We start from the raw sequence: 16,679 nt of genomic DNA, 5'->3' as shown, positions 1-16,679 counted from the left end.
AGCATTTTGTCAGCCAAGATGATCGGCAGATTAAAGCCTTTTTTTTTTACATATTGTATGTTGACATGAACTTTGAATCAGTTACATTTTTCAGATTAACAATGTATATGTTGCTGCTGACCTATGCAGTTTTTTAATTACCTACCTTGGGGACAAAAATAAATGTGTCAATGTTTAACACAAAGTGTCTTTTATTATAAGACACTTTTATATATACACCTTTTATATTAGTGCAAATAGATAGATAGATAGTCTGACACTACTGCAAGGAGTTCGGAGTGAAGGTCAGAGTTTGTGTCTCCTACCCACAATCAAAGGAAACAATGCAATCAGTATATTGATTAATTAATTAATTCTTTCTTTAAACAAATCTTTCCACAGGATTAACAATGACCACAATCTTTCCCTAAACTTACCGCTGGTGTGTGTGTATCTTACCGTAACTGGACCTGCAGACAGATGCTCAAATGGGCTGTTGACAAATGCTGAATGTGTAGTTATAAAGAGTTATAGTGTGGTGTGGTAAACATCCCGTTTGCCTGGATTTCATATAGAATAGAATTATACATGGCATTTCTTTGTTTTGATATTGGCTTATTATATCGGCCATCGGCAGCCCTGCTTTCTAAATATGGGCATCAGCCATTGAAAAATCAGTCGACCTCTAGTGTTCAAATTTACTTTGGAAAAAAATTTAAATAATGCTCTAAGTCTGTGCTTCTACCACAATATCCTTGTACATGATTGTGAATAATATCTATCTGCATGACCTCTATAAATGTGTCTGATTCATAGTTGATTGGGATTCTGCAAAAGCCAGACAGACACAAACATAATTGTCCCTGAAGTATCCACTCACTCTGAAAGTTATCTGCTGCAGATGATTAATATTGCATCTTGTTTTTCAAATCAGAGAGTTGAATTAAAAGGTTAAAAAAAAAACTCACCAGTACTTGTCCATTCAGTTCTGCTTCAAGTCGGTGAAAGAGGAATGTGCTGACAGCCGTCTTCAGTCCTCAGCAGCTGCTTCACCTTCATAAAACTTCTTTAACCTGCGTGTGTGCGTGAGGCGTGTGTGCACGGTCAAAATTATCTTTCCTCCAGAAAAAAAAAAAAAACGCTCAGGTGAGTGTGGTGAGGGGATTCTAGTAGGAAGTTTACAGTGCGTGACCAAAAAGAAAAAGATAGTCAAGTGGCTGTTGAGGAATGTAGACCTGCTGGAGAATGAAAGTACTTTCTGCAGCACACAATCCCTGTGTGTGTGTGTGTGTGTGTGTGTGGTGGTGTGTTGTGTGTGTGTGATGTGTTGAGAGAGAGAGAGGGATAGGAGTGTAGTGTAGGTGTGTGTGTGTGTGGTGTGTGTGTCTGTGTGTGCGTCTGTGTGTGCGTCTGTGTGTTTGTTTATGTGCTTATGAAAGGTGAAGGTGGGGAAGAGTGGAGAATAAGGGAGTGATTATTACTCAGCAATAATCTGATTACTGAGTGTGTTAAAAGTGGGACGAGTCATGATTTTTGTCATGCATGGATGTAGTTTGTTTTTCATGATACAAACTCATTTCATATAAATTACAGGCAAAGAACAGATAATGTAAGCATCCTATATAAATCCAATACCAATATTTTAAAGTGATAACTAAATAATAAGTTACATCGGAATTATTTAAGATACTAGCAATAATACAGTCTAAAGGTAAATATATAATAATGACACAAGTAGCCTGCTATCAAATTAAAGTGGATTGCGAAACAGTAATAGAAATAAGGGACTATACAGCATGACATCATCATAATTCACCTTTTTTATAATGATGTATATATATATATATATTGACTTTTAATGAAATAACAGTGGTTTTAATACTGGGCATAGCTATAATATGTAAGAAAGGCTGGCATTAGTCCACAGTAGCTCCAGCACCTTGAAGCAATTTGAGTTTAATTTTCCAAGAGTACACCAGCAGGGAGAGAGTTCTTTTTTCAACTCCTTAGTCACTGATAAACTTTCCAATGAATTCCACTTCTATTGGTAAAATGTTTTGTCTGATTCCAGTTAAAATGCTGGGTCTTTCCTTCATCCAAGTTCTAATAAACTGCACCCGTGCTGCCAGATAATAGTTTTTAAAATCAAGGCGTACAGTGTTCTTATTACATATTACGCCTATAATCATTACTGTATGCAAGTCAAATATTTATGAATCTGCTGATTTATTTCTGTATTACTCAGTCTTTAAAATGTAAAAAAATAGTGGAAAATCAATTTCATATCAATAACTACAAATGCATTATTTTGTCTGACCAACAAAGTGCTCATGGATTTCGGTAATCCAACTTGGTTAAATCTTGCTAAGCTACACATTAATAGCTCAACAGTTTTTGCTCAAGGTTAAGCACCACCGTTAATTCAGTTGCACCGCTTAAAATAAGAAAAGTGAGACATTTTAAAAGCCCCATGGAGTACCTCATATGTTTGATCTGACCACACGGGCCAGCCTTGGCTCGCCACGTACATCAATGAGCTTTGACCGCCCATGACGGGAACTCCCCACATGTGCTATACTTTTAGAGATGCTCTGACCCAGCCGGCCATCACAGTTTGGCCCTTGCCAAAGTCGCTCACACATCAACTTGGCGACAAAATGTTCACTTGCTGCCAAATATATCCCACCCACTCACAGGTGCTATGATAACAAGATAATCAATGTTATTCACCTGTCAGTGGTTATAATGTTATGGCTGATCAGTGTACAACTTCACTTGAAAGAATCTGCACAGTGACTATTTGAATAGTGAATATTTTGATCCACTCCACTCTTCTCTCATCTGAATTGTGTCAGTCAACCTGGAGTTATAAAGTGAAACTACACCCTTGCCTGCAGGTCCTTTCATCTATATCATCCATGCAGATGACACACAACTCTGCATCTTAGCTTCACCTGATGATCTGAGCTTCGTCCACAGTCTTGTAAATTCCCTTTCAGAAATCACTAAATAGAGAAAACAAAGATTTTGGCTATTGAGGCATCAGCCAAAAGACATAACCTCATTTCACATTTTCTCTTAACACCACATCTGCGACTAAGAATCTGGGGGTACTTGGAATGCCAGCATAGTAGCTTGGCTAGTGCAACTGGGAATTCAGTCACAGCTACCGGTTACGCTGAAGCCAGTTAATGTGAATATTTGAAGGACCTTTATGAACAAATCAGTACAGAGCTCAACAGAAATATTCTAAAAAATATCTTTTTATGTGAATTTTATCCACCAGGTCTGAAAATCAAGTCTGACTGACAGCCACATCCTCAATGAATTTGAAACAACACACTGAGTTGAAGCATCTGACCAGTCTTGGGAAATATATGTGAGTGAATCACAAAAATTTCTTGACAAAAGATAAAACCACAGGCCAACAGCAGCAGAGTTGCTCCACCCAAGAAATGGTTACCAACAACAACTACATCGTAGGAGATCATGGTCAAAAGCCATTGTTCATTAGAGTAGTTCCTGGTTGACAGTCATCCAGGATGTATGTTTGAGAAGGCAGATACAGACAACCTCTCATTCCCAACTCGTCGAATGGGTTGGTACAGACACTGTTGAACAAGGAAATTAAAACAGAAGAAATGAACAAGAAGTAGCTCCTTTTTTGAGAGTGTGACCTAAGTTCAAAGTTCAGAATTGTGAACTATGCATGCTAGTTCATTTTAATATATGACTTTAATCTCACACTTATCTGTGAGTTTGAATTTGCACAACACTAATCTGATCTTGTGTCCTTCCATTTTTCACTTTACTTTTTACTTACTTTCTAAACCTGTTTGCTCCATAGATACAAAAGGAATAGTTCAACATTTTGGGAAATACCCTTACTTGCTTTATAGCAGACAGATGAGAAGATAGGTACTACTCCCATATTAGTCCCATAAGGCTACAGCCAGCAGCCAGTTAGCTTAGTTTAGAGACTTTTAGTTTAGAGAAAGACTGCAAGTAGGGAGGAAGAGTTAATCTGTAAAAAAAACAAATGTAAGAAGTACAATAGGCCATTTTTAGGGTTATGTACTGGAGTACAGACCATAAGGTATAACACATGCATTGCTGCGTCACTGTCCACACCCATCATGACATAACACAATTGGAAGTGCAAGCAGTCACTAGATCAAATAAAGTAAATCATAAAACTGAAAAAAAGTAAAATCCACAAAACAAGACTATAAAAGTACATTTTCTGAAATAAAGGTTAAAGATCATACAGTATACACATAAGCTATTTTATCTGTTGGCTAATTAAATCAAAGATATCAGACTTCAGTCCAAAATCTTCAACCTGATTGCTGATGTAGTTTTTAAGAAGTGATTTAAATTATGAAACTGATTTTCTTGGCCTGAATGCCTCTATGAGAATTATTTAAAGCTCTGAGTCTTTGACTGTAAAACCTCCATTATCTTTGGTCTTTATTCTGGACCTTGAAACAACCACAAGTATACTGTTATGAGAGATCTTACAGGTTCTGTTACATAAGGTCAAAGTGGAGGGGTGTTAAATCTTAAAATCAATGAAAGTTTAACCAAAAAGAAACCAGCATAGAGAGGTAAAAACTGACAATATGATTCATATTGAATACACTTGTGGAATTAACTAATTAATTAGTCAGTCATTTTAACTCGTGGTGGTGACAGAGGATTAAAAGTTGCTTTTTCCAGAACCTTTTATATGGATATCGGACACCTGAAGGATATTTTCAAGCATGTAGATGTCATGGTATAGTGGGGTCTTTTCTGCCTTTGATTTAATACAGAAAAACATTAAGAATTCATGACCATAAAAACTAAGATGACCTTCACAGCAAGTAAAAGGAAAGGAAAAATGTGAATTCCAAACAGATCTAACAGGCTGCCAATGAAAAGAAAGTAAACTCAGATTGTTGTGACCTTCCCACGGCTGGCTGTTACAAACAAAGGGATTTGTTATGTGAGGTAATGTGAGGTCAAACATTGTTCAAATAATAAATCCTCAACAATCCTACTTCCTGAGATGCCTAAAGGGCTGTTAGGCTTCACTTCCCCCTTCTTTCTGACAGACACACTGTGTGTTTATTCAAAGCTAATCTGACCTACAGTAAAAGTTAAACTTAGATAGATTCCAGTTGTGATGTATTTTCATGGTAGAAAAAAAAGAAGAAACATCTCAAACTACTCCAATTATCCAATAATTAACTCCTGCATGGTCCATCAGTATGCTCAATGCCTTAGAATCATATTTTTACCAAAACACACCTAAATGTTCTTCTTCTGTGTTGTGTTATCATGCTCATCATTGATCTAAATCTCAGCCGGAATTTTAGTCAATTATAACTAAACATTTTCTCAGCGTACCAATAGACAGAGGAAAAGTGGGTTAAAAAAAGGTTTATATGGAAGTTGGGTTTAGTTTGTGATATAAGAAAAACTGTAGATGTATCATTTAAATATGTTTACCAAAACTATTATTGAATGTGTTCCTTGAAGATATACAAATACAGAAAAATAAAAACATAATCACAAGAAATGGGACAAAAGCCTAGAATAACATGGATAAGAAATATCTGTAATTAAACGAACATGTATCAAACATTAAAATGTAGCATAAACTATGTGGTTTTCTGACAGGAAGTTGCGACAGCCCTCACTGCTGAAAAGGGGAACCGCAGTTGTCAGCTGGTTTCTCTTTTCCTGTAATGTCAGGCAAGGTTCTGCGCACAACTGCATTTGCTATCACTATTTAGTAGGAAGACTTTCTTTCATTTTGACTGTGCTTGCTGCCTTATATGTTTTAACAAAGCTTATGCCTATACTACTTTAACTTGCTGTCTCTGTTCACTGGCTTTAAACAAGGACTCATAAGATTGTAGAACAGTATTTTTTGGACTCCTGCACATGATAGAAGTGTGTGTGTTTTGCACACTGATTTCTCCCCCAAATTCCCATCAAGAAGTCGATGAAGATTTCATTCTTAACCAACCTGTCATTCAAAATGAAACCTCCACCTAAAGCTTCACCAGTAGCCCATGGTGGCTGTGACGTCCAAGCTTTCTTGTAATGGGGTTAAAATCAAAAGGTTTTTTCTGAGGGTAGAGTTGAAGGAAAGGTCATTCAAATGGAATAAGTTTATGCATATAAGGGTTTTGCTAATTTAATGTCAATCTTAAAGAAGTTTATGAGATATGTAAATATGATTATGATGATCTTGCTGATATTTTATTGTACAGGAAAACAAATACCTAACATTAAAAAGGTTCAACCACCACATAAATGTTGGTCAGTAAATTTCATGGCATGACTGAATGTGGTTAAGAAAACATTAAAAAATCATCCTCTGGTCGTCATAAACATCTACAGCAAAATACAGGTATATTTGGCTTTTTAAAGATTTTAATGGACCACAGTTAGACTTTTAACAGAGTTCTTCACATAATTGAGGCACAAAAGGCATTAAAACCATAAATACCAATACATAATTCCATCTCATCAGCTTTTGTTGACATATCTTCCAGCCTCTCATAGAGCTGCTGCTAACAAGGCAAAAACCTGCTTCATCCAGAATTTGAAGGAATTCATTTTAACACATTTTTTAGCATCTTCCATATCACATTCTCTCAAAACTGATGTGTAGCATTTTGTAATAAATGAAGCTCTTTATTTAATCAACAGACATGTGGGAACAATGGCAAAATATACACCCTGATGTTTAGAACCCAATTATTCTGAGAAGTGGTGTATTTTGTTAAATATTTTGAATGTATTTGTAACTGTGTCATCAGTCAGTGGGATGAATACAGATATGACAAGAAACTGTCGTTTGTGTGGCATATGCTTGTCTAAATCAGGAAATCCTATTGAACTTCCTGTCAACACACACACACAACGTAAACGCAGATGGTAAAAGAAGAAAGTCCTCATTTACATGAACAAATGATCGAGATATGGACTTCTGCCGTACAAATGTAAAGGTAACACGGCAATGAATTCCTTCGATAACATGTAATATTCATCTTTAGCTCTGAAATCTGTAAGTGTAAAGCTCTTGTGCTGTTTTAAGAAATACCGGAGTTTAGTTTCTATCGACAAGACCCACAATGCAAATTAAATAAATGTGCTCCTTCTGTAGATACCTTTTCAACTTCTATTCATCTTTTACTGGCTGTGACAACGATTTGATGTTCACCAACTATTTTATAAAGCTGTACATTGTAATAGATTATAATGATAATTCTTATTTAAATTGTGTTTATGTTAATAATCATTTGCAAAGTAAAAAGTATGTATTGTTATGAAAGTAAATAAAGTTTTTGTGTAAACAATTTGGAACGATGTATGTATTTATGTATCAATTATGTATCTTATGTACTGTGTTGCTTATTCAGCTACAGCCGAACATGGTGAGAAGTTTCCTCTGATACTGGGAATCCCCACGAATCTACATTTGACATTTCAAAACATCATTCAGAGTGAAGGTAGGAATTTTTCTCACATGTGATAACACACAAACTTTAGCATATAAATAAACAAAGTTTTATACTTAAATGATATGACATTTATACACATGTAAATGTTATAATATGTGCCATAATAGTAATAATCTGAGTTTGTGCTGAGATGAATGGAATTTCTTTGGCTTGCTGGTAAAGTTTTGGTGGGAAGAATTACTCTGAATCACTTGTCCTTATCTTAGTAACTGCAAGTGGTTGTGCAACAAAAACTACATGAATTTGTATCAGTTCAGCAAACCTGCCATGGTTAGATAATGATTAAATGAATCCCTGTGCACAGCTTTAGGTTTTTCTAGTTGAAATTATTCTAATGACTATAATTGACTTTTTTATTGCCAACTTCTTACAGAGAGTAATTTGGGATATTTTAGAGAGAATGTGTTTTTAGTATATTTAATATGAAGACAAAGGAAAATGAGCTACAGAGGTCCAAAGGTGATTTTCCAAATGCAACTTTAACAAACTACAATCCAAATATTTGTTTATTTTCCTGAACTTTTGGATTTTTTAATTAAAATTAGGCAATGGATCAAGAAGCATTACCATAAAATAGATATTTTTCAAGATAATCCAACAACTTAATTTGCATTTCAAACCGGTTTCCAAATCAGTTTCCTGTCTGAAAATAAGTCTGCTGATTTGGTCCTCAGAAGTACCCATGGATCTCAGTGAGGAGGAGTTGGCCCCTCTGGTGATCAGAGACCGAGGAGGTAGCCAGAGGTCCAGTTCTAGCACTGGTCCCAGTTTACAAGTACACCTCTACTTCTTCCCAACCACAAAGGAAGCAACAACAATACATATATCATCTGGCCAAATCTCTGCTGAAAATGTCTGCATCCAAGCAGGCATAAAATGTGGTAAGATCAAGTTGTGAGTCTGACTAAATGCTTCTCAGGACTAATACCAAAGTTTGTGTGTAAAATAAACTGCGTCATATTACATCTTAATACATCTCAGAACTGTTGGGTAGGCCATTATAACATCAGCTGGTCATTCATGCTAAGATGATATATGTGATCTCTTTCTTCAGGAATCTTACCAGTGTACCAAAGTCTTTTTGGTTTGGCATCTGCCGATCTTTCATTTTGGTATCCTCCATCACACATGTTCAACACAGAAGAAAACTTACAAGTACACTTTAGAGTGAGGTAGGTGAAAAATAACAGAAGAATCATTTATGTAATAGTGTGGTTTAGGAATAGGATGTGACTAGCTAACCTGTAAATAATAAAAACAGCTAGACACAAATAATGAAAGTTCAGAGATAATAATAGCTTTAGCTGTGCTACTTGAAGTCATGTGAATTATCCAATTTTTTGGAAGACCATGATTTTGTTACTAAATGATCATGTTCAAACCAGCAGAGTAGAGAAGTTAATTTAGTAGTTTATAATAATAATGGTCTTATTTGGGTTATGCAGGTTTTTCTTTGGAAACTGGTTTGGACAAGGGCCGAGAACATCGTACCGCTACAGTCTGACCCAAGACAGAATGAGTCCAGTGCTTGACTACAGTGCTATTGATTACCTTTTTGCTCAGGTAAAGTATAAGATATTTCAAAAAATGTAATTTATAGACTCACTGAGATATGTAATTTCAGGGTATATTATTATTTAAATTTAGTGGTTCAAAACATCTCCTAAAAGAATGATCACGTTAATTAACTACCAAAAGGTCTGAAATGTAAATTATGTTTTAACTCATCCCATCTACATAGTTATCCTTACCAGTAAACATTCTCAATGTTTTCTAGTAGTTATCCAAAATTCTGTGTGTTTCTTGTTTTGAATATGGTGTCAGACAGTTAAAAGCCAGAAATAGTCACATGCATTGTCAATATATTAAAGACTGTCCATCAATGACTTCTTTTGGTTCATAGTTGCGAAGCGACTTTATTGCCAGTGAAGCAGGAGTGTCTCCACCTTTGAGTGCCCAAGAGGAGTGCCTCGGCCTTGCAGTGCTGGACTTGTGGAGAATGGCTAAAGAGCGCCATCAGAGTGTAAGAGAGCTCTGCAAGACTGTCAGGTATTTACATTTAGATAAGGTTTTATTTTGCCCAAACTGTACCTCAGCAGTTAAAATTTAAAGAACCTATAACTTTGTAGAATTAGGTTTTCTCTTTTAGAAATAGAATGATGTTCTTAACTCAATTTCAAATTATTTATTATATTAGCTGTAGTTTGCAGTCATTACAATCAATTTTATACTCTTCCTCTTTCAGCTACAAATCGTGCCTTCCTAAGTCACATCGCCATGAAATCCAGAAACGAAACCGCCTGGATCGTTATCGCATACGAAACACCCTCAAGCGTTTCTTAAAGAAGCTTGGCAACTGCTCAGTAGATGAGTACAGCTTGAAGCTCAAATACCTGATTGAACTGGCTGGCATTGAACCTTCACTAGGAAGCGAAACCTTCCAAGTGAATTCTTCTTCCTCCCATTTGAAGGCAACTTTCTCCCTTGTGCGGGTCACTGGGGAAACTGGAATTCAAACCAGTGGAAGTTGTCATCCTGATGGTGCTGAGGTGAGAACAAGCTTAACTCACATTTGTGTGACAGTGAGGCATAGTGGTTAGTTCTTTCATTCCACCAGACGAAAGCCCTGCTACTTTCAGCAACAATCTGCCTGGCCATGCTTCTTTCTGCTGCTGGAAAGTACTGTCTACCAAACCAAAGGTTTCTCCCATCCTACCAGATCTTTCACTAAGAATCCAGTAGCCCCAGCTCACGTAATGACACAGGCCTGCAGTATTTTCCTTGTCAACTGCATTGATTTGTTTTGTGATAAGGTCTTGATTAGTTAGATCTAGATCACTTTGTCAAAACTCTTTGAGCCTTCCATTTTTTACTTAGCTCCATATTCAAAATATATCCCTACATGCTCCAGTGGTTATAATCCACATCCCTGAGTTTAGAGATGTTCTTGAATCTTTTCTTCTTCTTCTTCTTCTTCTTCTTCTTCTTCTTTTGTAGTGGCAGACCTTCTGTGATTTTAAAGAAATCATCGACATCAGTATAAAAAGGTTAAGCCATGAGCAGGTTCTTCAAGACAGCAGGATGGTAACCATAACCCGCAAAGATGACATTTGCTTGGTAAGGGACATATATCTTACAATCAACACTTGCCAAATCATTATTTATACATTTATTGACAATGTATTTATTTCAGATTTTACTGGTTTTATTTAATGCACCATATGCATCTTTATTTATCCTTGATTTGCACTACAGGAAGCCAAGTTTCAGAGTCTCAAGGAAGCACTTTCATTTGTGTCACTTGTTGACGGCTACTTCAGACTGACCACAGACTCTAGCCACTACTTCATTCAAGACATTGCTCCTCCAAGTCTTCTGGAGGGGTTAAAAAACCATTGTCATGGCCCAATCATGTAAGACATTTATATAAATACTGAATTTAATACCACCATTCACATGCACCTGTTTTAGATATTTCCTTCATATCTTGTTTTATCAGATCAGAGTTTGCAGTGAACAAGCTGAAAAAGTCAGGATTTAAAGGTGGTACGTTCCTTCTGCGACAAAGTCCCAAGAACTATGATAACTTCTTCCTCACTGTTTGTGTTCAGGTAAAAGTTCTTGTTGAAGAAACATAGTAGACATTGAAAAAGACGGATTTAGAATTTACTTGGAAGAGTAGTAAAAATATGCCTTTTAATTGTTTTAGCCTATGACAAGCCTAATAGTGTTGCAGTGATGTGTAAATTTAAAAAGATTATGATTGTAAGCACTGTTTCTGGAAATCATAGGTAGTCTTAGTCTGTTGCAATCATTAAAGTTTAACTGATGAGATTGTACTGTATCTGAACAGAACATAACTTGTGAGCGAAGTGTCTGCATACTCAAATGTGTGCAAAAGTCATTCCCATGTCACTTACATTTATGCACTCACAACCTTTGAACAGAAGCTATTTTCTGAATCTACTTTTTAAAGATAAACTCAAGGTTTTTATTACAGCCTCTTCAGTGTTGTTTCCATGTACAATTTATATTTCTGCAGACTCCACTTGGACTTGATTATAAAGACTGTCTCATTATCAAGAATGAGCAGTACAGTCTTCCTGGTGTCCAGAAATTATTTTCCAGTTTGAAAGCACTCACCAGCCATTACCAACACAACAAGCTGCTACTGGCTGAAGTACCTGTCATGTTGGACCACTGCTGTCCACCCCGACCCAAAGGTATATATGCTGAAGTACTATTATTATTCTGAATAGCATCAAAGACACAGAAAGACTCTTTACTAGGATATATGAACTTACTGTCTCTCACTAATAATAATGTATCAATAATGTATTTATAATACCTCAATTTCTAGCTTGAACTGAGATATGTGCCTTCATATTTGCAACTTTCATAGGTATTATGACAATAAGCATGTTTTTTGCTGTTCCTACAGAGCTCACAAATATGATCATCATACGCAACATCAGCTCTGTAGAAGCTCAAGGGTCCCCAACACCTGAAAGGAACAAATTCAGTCATATCCAGTTCCACATGATCAAATATGGAGACCTGGAATGGGTGAGTGTGTAGTCATAATACCAACTGTACCAGGACAGTTACTATAGTACCGCTAATATCAATACTATAGTATTGATATAAGTGGTCTTTATTAATAGTATTATTCTACCTTTTGGTATTAACATTATTTTACTACTCCCCTTCCAGTTCTTCTACTGCTGTATTACCCCTGTTGCTCCAGCCAATCCAACCATCATTATAACTACTATTATGCAAGAAATACTGTGATACTGTAGTAAAACTAATACGAAAGGTACTTAAAATGTTATTTATGGATGGATAAAACTTTAACGTAGCTTTGTATGTATTTTCCCATAAGGGTGAAAGCCTTGGAAAGGGATCCTTCACTCTTATTTTCAAAGGCTACAAAAAAGACATCCATGATGGGGAGAAACACGTCACAGAAGTGTTCCTGAAAGAGCTTAATGTTGTTCACAAAAACTGCTGGGAGGTGGGTTTATTCAGATTTATGGATTGTTCATCCAGATTCCACAGTAAGTTTTACATTGTACACATTGTTTTACAATATTCTTGTGTTGTTTTCTTGTCTTTTCCTTATCTCAGTCATTTTTTGAAGCTGCCAGCTTGATGAGTCAGATTTCACACAAACACCTACTCCATGTATATGGCGTCAGTGTTCATGGTGTAAAAAGTAAGTTAAAGCCAAACTGTCTTGTGATTGTAAGCACTGTTTCTGGAAATCATAGGCCTCAGTCTATTGCAACCACTGAAGTTTAACTCTATGCAGATGAGACTGTACTTGTTTTTCTAAACATTGATTTTTGTTTTCTTATCAGCTTCATAACGCTAATATGCTTTATGTTTTTTAGATGTGTTAATGTCCTGTTAAATAAATATTTGTGATTATTCTGAGATTATTTTGTACAAGGGGAAGTTGAAATCAGATTGCATTTGGTTAACTTTTGCTCAATTAAAATGCATTTACAGCCGGGGGAGTGGCCTCAACCCCAGATGTTTTCTTAAAAGCCCCTAATCTTTTAGGTTTATATAACTTCAATTTTGTGTAATTTCCACTCAATCTCTCTGACTTGACCGTGACATCAATTGAGCAAAAGTTCTATTACTGGGGAAATATCACTATCTATTACAGAATTATGATACAGATTCACATTTAGGAGATTCATCAACAATCATTCTGTGAACTCCAGCGTAGGTTAAAAAAGAATATGTTTCACAATTCATGATGATGACAGTTGGACAACAATTAGAAACAAATTAGGATGTAGGCTCTTCAAGATTTTTTCTTTCTTGGATAACTATCAAGTAATGTACAGATTTTTTAGAATTCTATTATCTCAACTGGCTTGAAAAATATTGCATTCACCTGACGTAAATGGGAAAGAAATCCCCCCAGAGGAGCATGCCCCCCTAGGTTTTTTTTTTCAGGCTCTGTTCCTGTAAAATTCTGTGTATCTCCAAACAACAACAAATACAATTAATTGAATGAAGGAATTAATGAATCAGTGAATTAATGAATGGAAACATTTAATCATTCCCTTCATATTGAGCAAAATAACTATTCACATTAAATCCTTATGTGACCCAACTCAGTCCCTTGTCTGTGGGTGAGTATTTCTGACTCTGTTTGGTTTGAAGTTCAGCTGTAGAAACAAACCTCGCTGTGCCTTACAGACATCATGGTGCAGGAGTTCGTTGAGTATGGCGCCCTTGACCTTTACTTGAAGAGAGGAAGATCTGTGTCAGTGAGCTGGAAACTTGACGTAGCCAAACAGCTTGCGTCTGTCCTAAACTTTCTGGTAAGATAAACTTTCTGAAGGAGAGCATTACCAGATCTTACAAAATAATGACAAAAACACAATCAACAGCAAGATTAGCTAGTTAAACGTCATTCACTTTAAATATCAAATGTATGTTTCCTCTGTGTGTGTGTGCATGATATAAAACAAAAAAATGTCAATTAAATTGCAATTTTTATGTCCAATAAAAGTGGTTGTTGGATTGTAGAGGTCCTTGATAAAAAAAAAATAATAATAATTTATGTTGTCTACTTAGTTTGGGTCTGGAAAATTTGACCAGTGCAGCACATTATGAGTCAACATTGATGTGTAACTGTTTTGTAGGAAGAGAAGAACATTGTTCATGGAAATATATGTGCCAAAAATCTGCTGCTGGCCAGAGAAGGTGACCCGTCTCAGGGCAGCTCTCCTTTCATCAAGCTGAGTGACCCGGGCATCAGTGTGGCCATGCTGGGCAAGAATGGTAAATTAAGAAGGCGTTTCAAATCCCCCATGTCCAACATCGTCAGGTCCATTTATTGTAATGTGTATAATATTCAGGAGAGAAAAGGAAAGATATTTAATGAATGATGTTGCACTGTGGCTACAGATCAATCCAGTAGAGTCTCAGATAAGAGTGAATAGACTGAAATAATACAAGAAAGAGATGAATAGATAACCAAGTGTAGTATATCAACTTGCCTACAGTTTACCACATACATATACAGTATACAGTATGTTGATTTAGAATAAGACTTTACAACATAAAATTAACGCATTTCGAAACATGATACCTAGTCTTTGCGCATTAGGTGTGAATATGGATGCCTGTGTGTTGCTTAAGTCATCCTAGACAGGATCCCCTGGGTGGCCCCTGAGGTGCTGGAGGCTCCAGACAACCTGACGCTGGAGTGTGATAAGTGGAGCTTTGGTGCTACTGTGTGGGAGATCTTCAACAGTGGGATCAATTTGCTGCAAGGCTGGGATTTAGATCAGGTACTTCCACTTCTTCTCTGATAAGTTAAAGGAAAGGAAAATGCATTGGAGGTGTTAAGTGCTTGTGGGATCAAACCTGTGGAAAAGAAATCAAACACGGTGTTGCTAGCTATAAAAGTGTCAATAAATCTGCAGTTAAGATGCATGAACAGATATTATAAAATAAAATACATACTGTAGTTCAATAATGTAAAATGATCTCACTAAAAGATACTAGAAACTAAGATTACTATAAACAGGAGAAGGCACGCAATCAACATTTTACATTAATGACAATGTGCAGGAAAATAAAATCAAGATTATAGTAAAGCCTTGGTACAGTGAATGACGTGAGCTTTTGATGTGCTTTCTGTAGAAGCGGAAGTTTTATGAGAGCGCCCAGCAGCTGCCTCCGTCCCCGTGGACTGAGCTCGCTGATCTGATCAGTCAGTGTATGGACTACCAGGCAGCCTTCAGACCTTCCTGTCGCAGTATTATCCGTCAGCTCAACAGTCTGATCACTTCAGGTAATCATATTTGTCACTACTCACTACTGCTTTGTAGTATGTTATCACCACTTCATAAACCTTATTGTAAGTTGCATGATTACCGACATTTATTAAGAGTTTCATAAAGCCACATAAATGCATTATAATGTCTTACAAATGTGCCTATAATAAATTATAGACGTGACCTTCATAAAAAGTGATACTTTTGTTTAGGATTTCAATGTCAAAGTGGTTTGCTCTAAAATTGACTTCCCACAATTTGCACAAACTAATTTGGCCCTCTGTTTTTTGTTTGAGTCTTTCTAAAAATGGGGAGCATTTTTGGAATCAGGCTATTCAATTACATCAGAAAACAAAAGCTATTACTGACAAGTTTTCTTGTTTCATGGCAGACTATGTGATACTACATGCCACTGAGCCCGTAACACAGAGCCCTGTGCTGAGGGCCCTCAGCCCCGCTCAACCAGACCAAGCATTGTTTGAGGAGAGACACCTGCGCTACATCTCCCTACTGGGAAAAGTAAGTCTGCACTCAATACTCAACAGACAACATGTACATAATGCTGCCCCCCTTGGGCCACTCAGTGCACTTTAATGAAGAGTTTTGTCTGAGATACAGTGCTAGGTCGTTGTTTGTATGCCCATGGTGTATAGAAAATTATAATTATTATATAATAAGCCACCATGTAGCACTGACTCACATTAACTATCATTAAGAGTTAATTACCGGTGTCCAAGACATTGTGTTTATGGACAAACTGATGAATGAACAAACCAGAACAGATTAATATTGTGTAGCAAAAACAGCACAGCATATTAACTAAAGCTACTGTCTGTGCCTTATATGATATATCTTATTTTATGATAAGCTGTCTCTTTGCACAACAAACCATGCTTTTTACCTTCTAAATGGCTCACATAATCTAGTGTTCCATGCAATGACATGTTGATGGTATGGTTAGGTATATTTTTCACTTTTGGGTGTGCCGACAACTAAGTGACTCAAAACCAGTGTTGGGCAGTAACTCATTACTAGTCATAATATTACAGTAACATTGCTTTCCCCAGTAACTAGTGGTGTCAATAATTACTAATACATTTCAGTAATAATATTACAGTTACGGTCACCATAAAATAATTAGTTACATTACATTTGTCATCACGCCCATACTGATTTAAAATTTAACAGTCCAATCATATCCCTGGACAGTGGTGTGCACGGGGGGGGGGCGGTCGCCAAAACGCGCGCTAAACTGCCCTCAAGTGCCCCCTTGGGAGCCAAAACAGGGGGCCAGAAACTCGTCTAATACGTGGTCCTATTGGGGAGGCAGAGAAAGCGGTGTTGGCTAAAGTGGGCCTCCTTGTTTGGCAAA

General features: G+C 36.6%; 1 protein-coding gene across 1 annotated transcript in view; it reads left to right on the top strand.

Moving 5' to 3' along the window:
* Window positions 1–6,868: 6,868 nt before the first annotated feature.
* The window catches only part of jak3 (Janus kinase 3 (a protein tyrosine kinase, leukocyte)), an 18,376-nt gene continuing 8,565 nt past the window's right edge, over window positions 6,869–16,679 (top strand). Inside the window, exons 1-19 of the mRNA XM_035653161.1 lie at window positions 6,869–6,983; window positions 7,398–7,487; window positions 8,174–8,380; window positions 8,554–8,671; window positions 8,945–9,062; window positions 9,403–9,548; window positions 9,745–10,048; window positions 10,497–10,616; window positions 10,755–10,912; window positions 10,999–11,110; window positions 11,542–11,722; window positions 11,941–12,065; window positions 12,385–12,516; window positions 12,630–12,717; window positions 13,719–13,843; window positions 14,168–14,306; window positions 14,667–14,818; window positions 15,174–15,324; window positions 15,699–15,826. Of these exons, the coding sequence (XP_035509054.1) occupies window positions 8,182–8,380; window positions 8,554–8,671; window positions 8,945–9,062; window positions 9,403–9,548; window positions 9,745–10,048; window positions 10,497–10,616; window positions 10,755–10,912; window positions 10,999–11,110; window positions 11,542–11,722; window positions 11,941–12,065; window positions 12,385–12,516; window positions 12,630–12,717; window positions 13,719–13,843; window positions 14,168–14,306; window positions 14,667–14,818; window positions 15,174–15,324; window positions 15,699–15,826 (2,496 nt within the window). The 5' untranslated portion in view covers window positions 6,869–6,983; window positions 7,398–7,487; window positions 8,174–8,181. The remainder of the gene's footprint in view (window positions 6,984–7,397; window positions 7,488–8,173; window positions 8,381–8,553; window positions 8,672–8,944; window positions 9,063–9,402; window positions 9,549–9,744; window positions 10,049–10,496; window positions 10,617–10,754; window positions 10,913–10,998; window positions 11,111–11,541; window positions 11,723–11,940; window positions 12,066–12,384; window positions 12,517–12,629; window positions 12,718–13,718; window positions 13,844–14,167; window positions 14,307–14,666; window positions 14,819–15,173; window positions 15,325–15,698; window positions 15,827–16,679) is intronic.

Source organism: Morone saxatilis, unplaced genomic scaffold (genome assembly GCF_004916995.1).
Source record: "Morone saxatilis isolate NCDOM2014 unplaced genomic scaffold, NCSU_SB_2.0 Contig12, whole genome shotgun sequence".
In the NCBI taxonomy this organism is placed as follows: domain Eukaryota; kingdom Metazoa; phylum Chordata; class Actinopteri; family Moronidae; genus Morone; species Morone saxatilis.
This window is presented reverse-complemented; position numbering and strand designations above follow the sequence as displayed.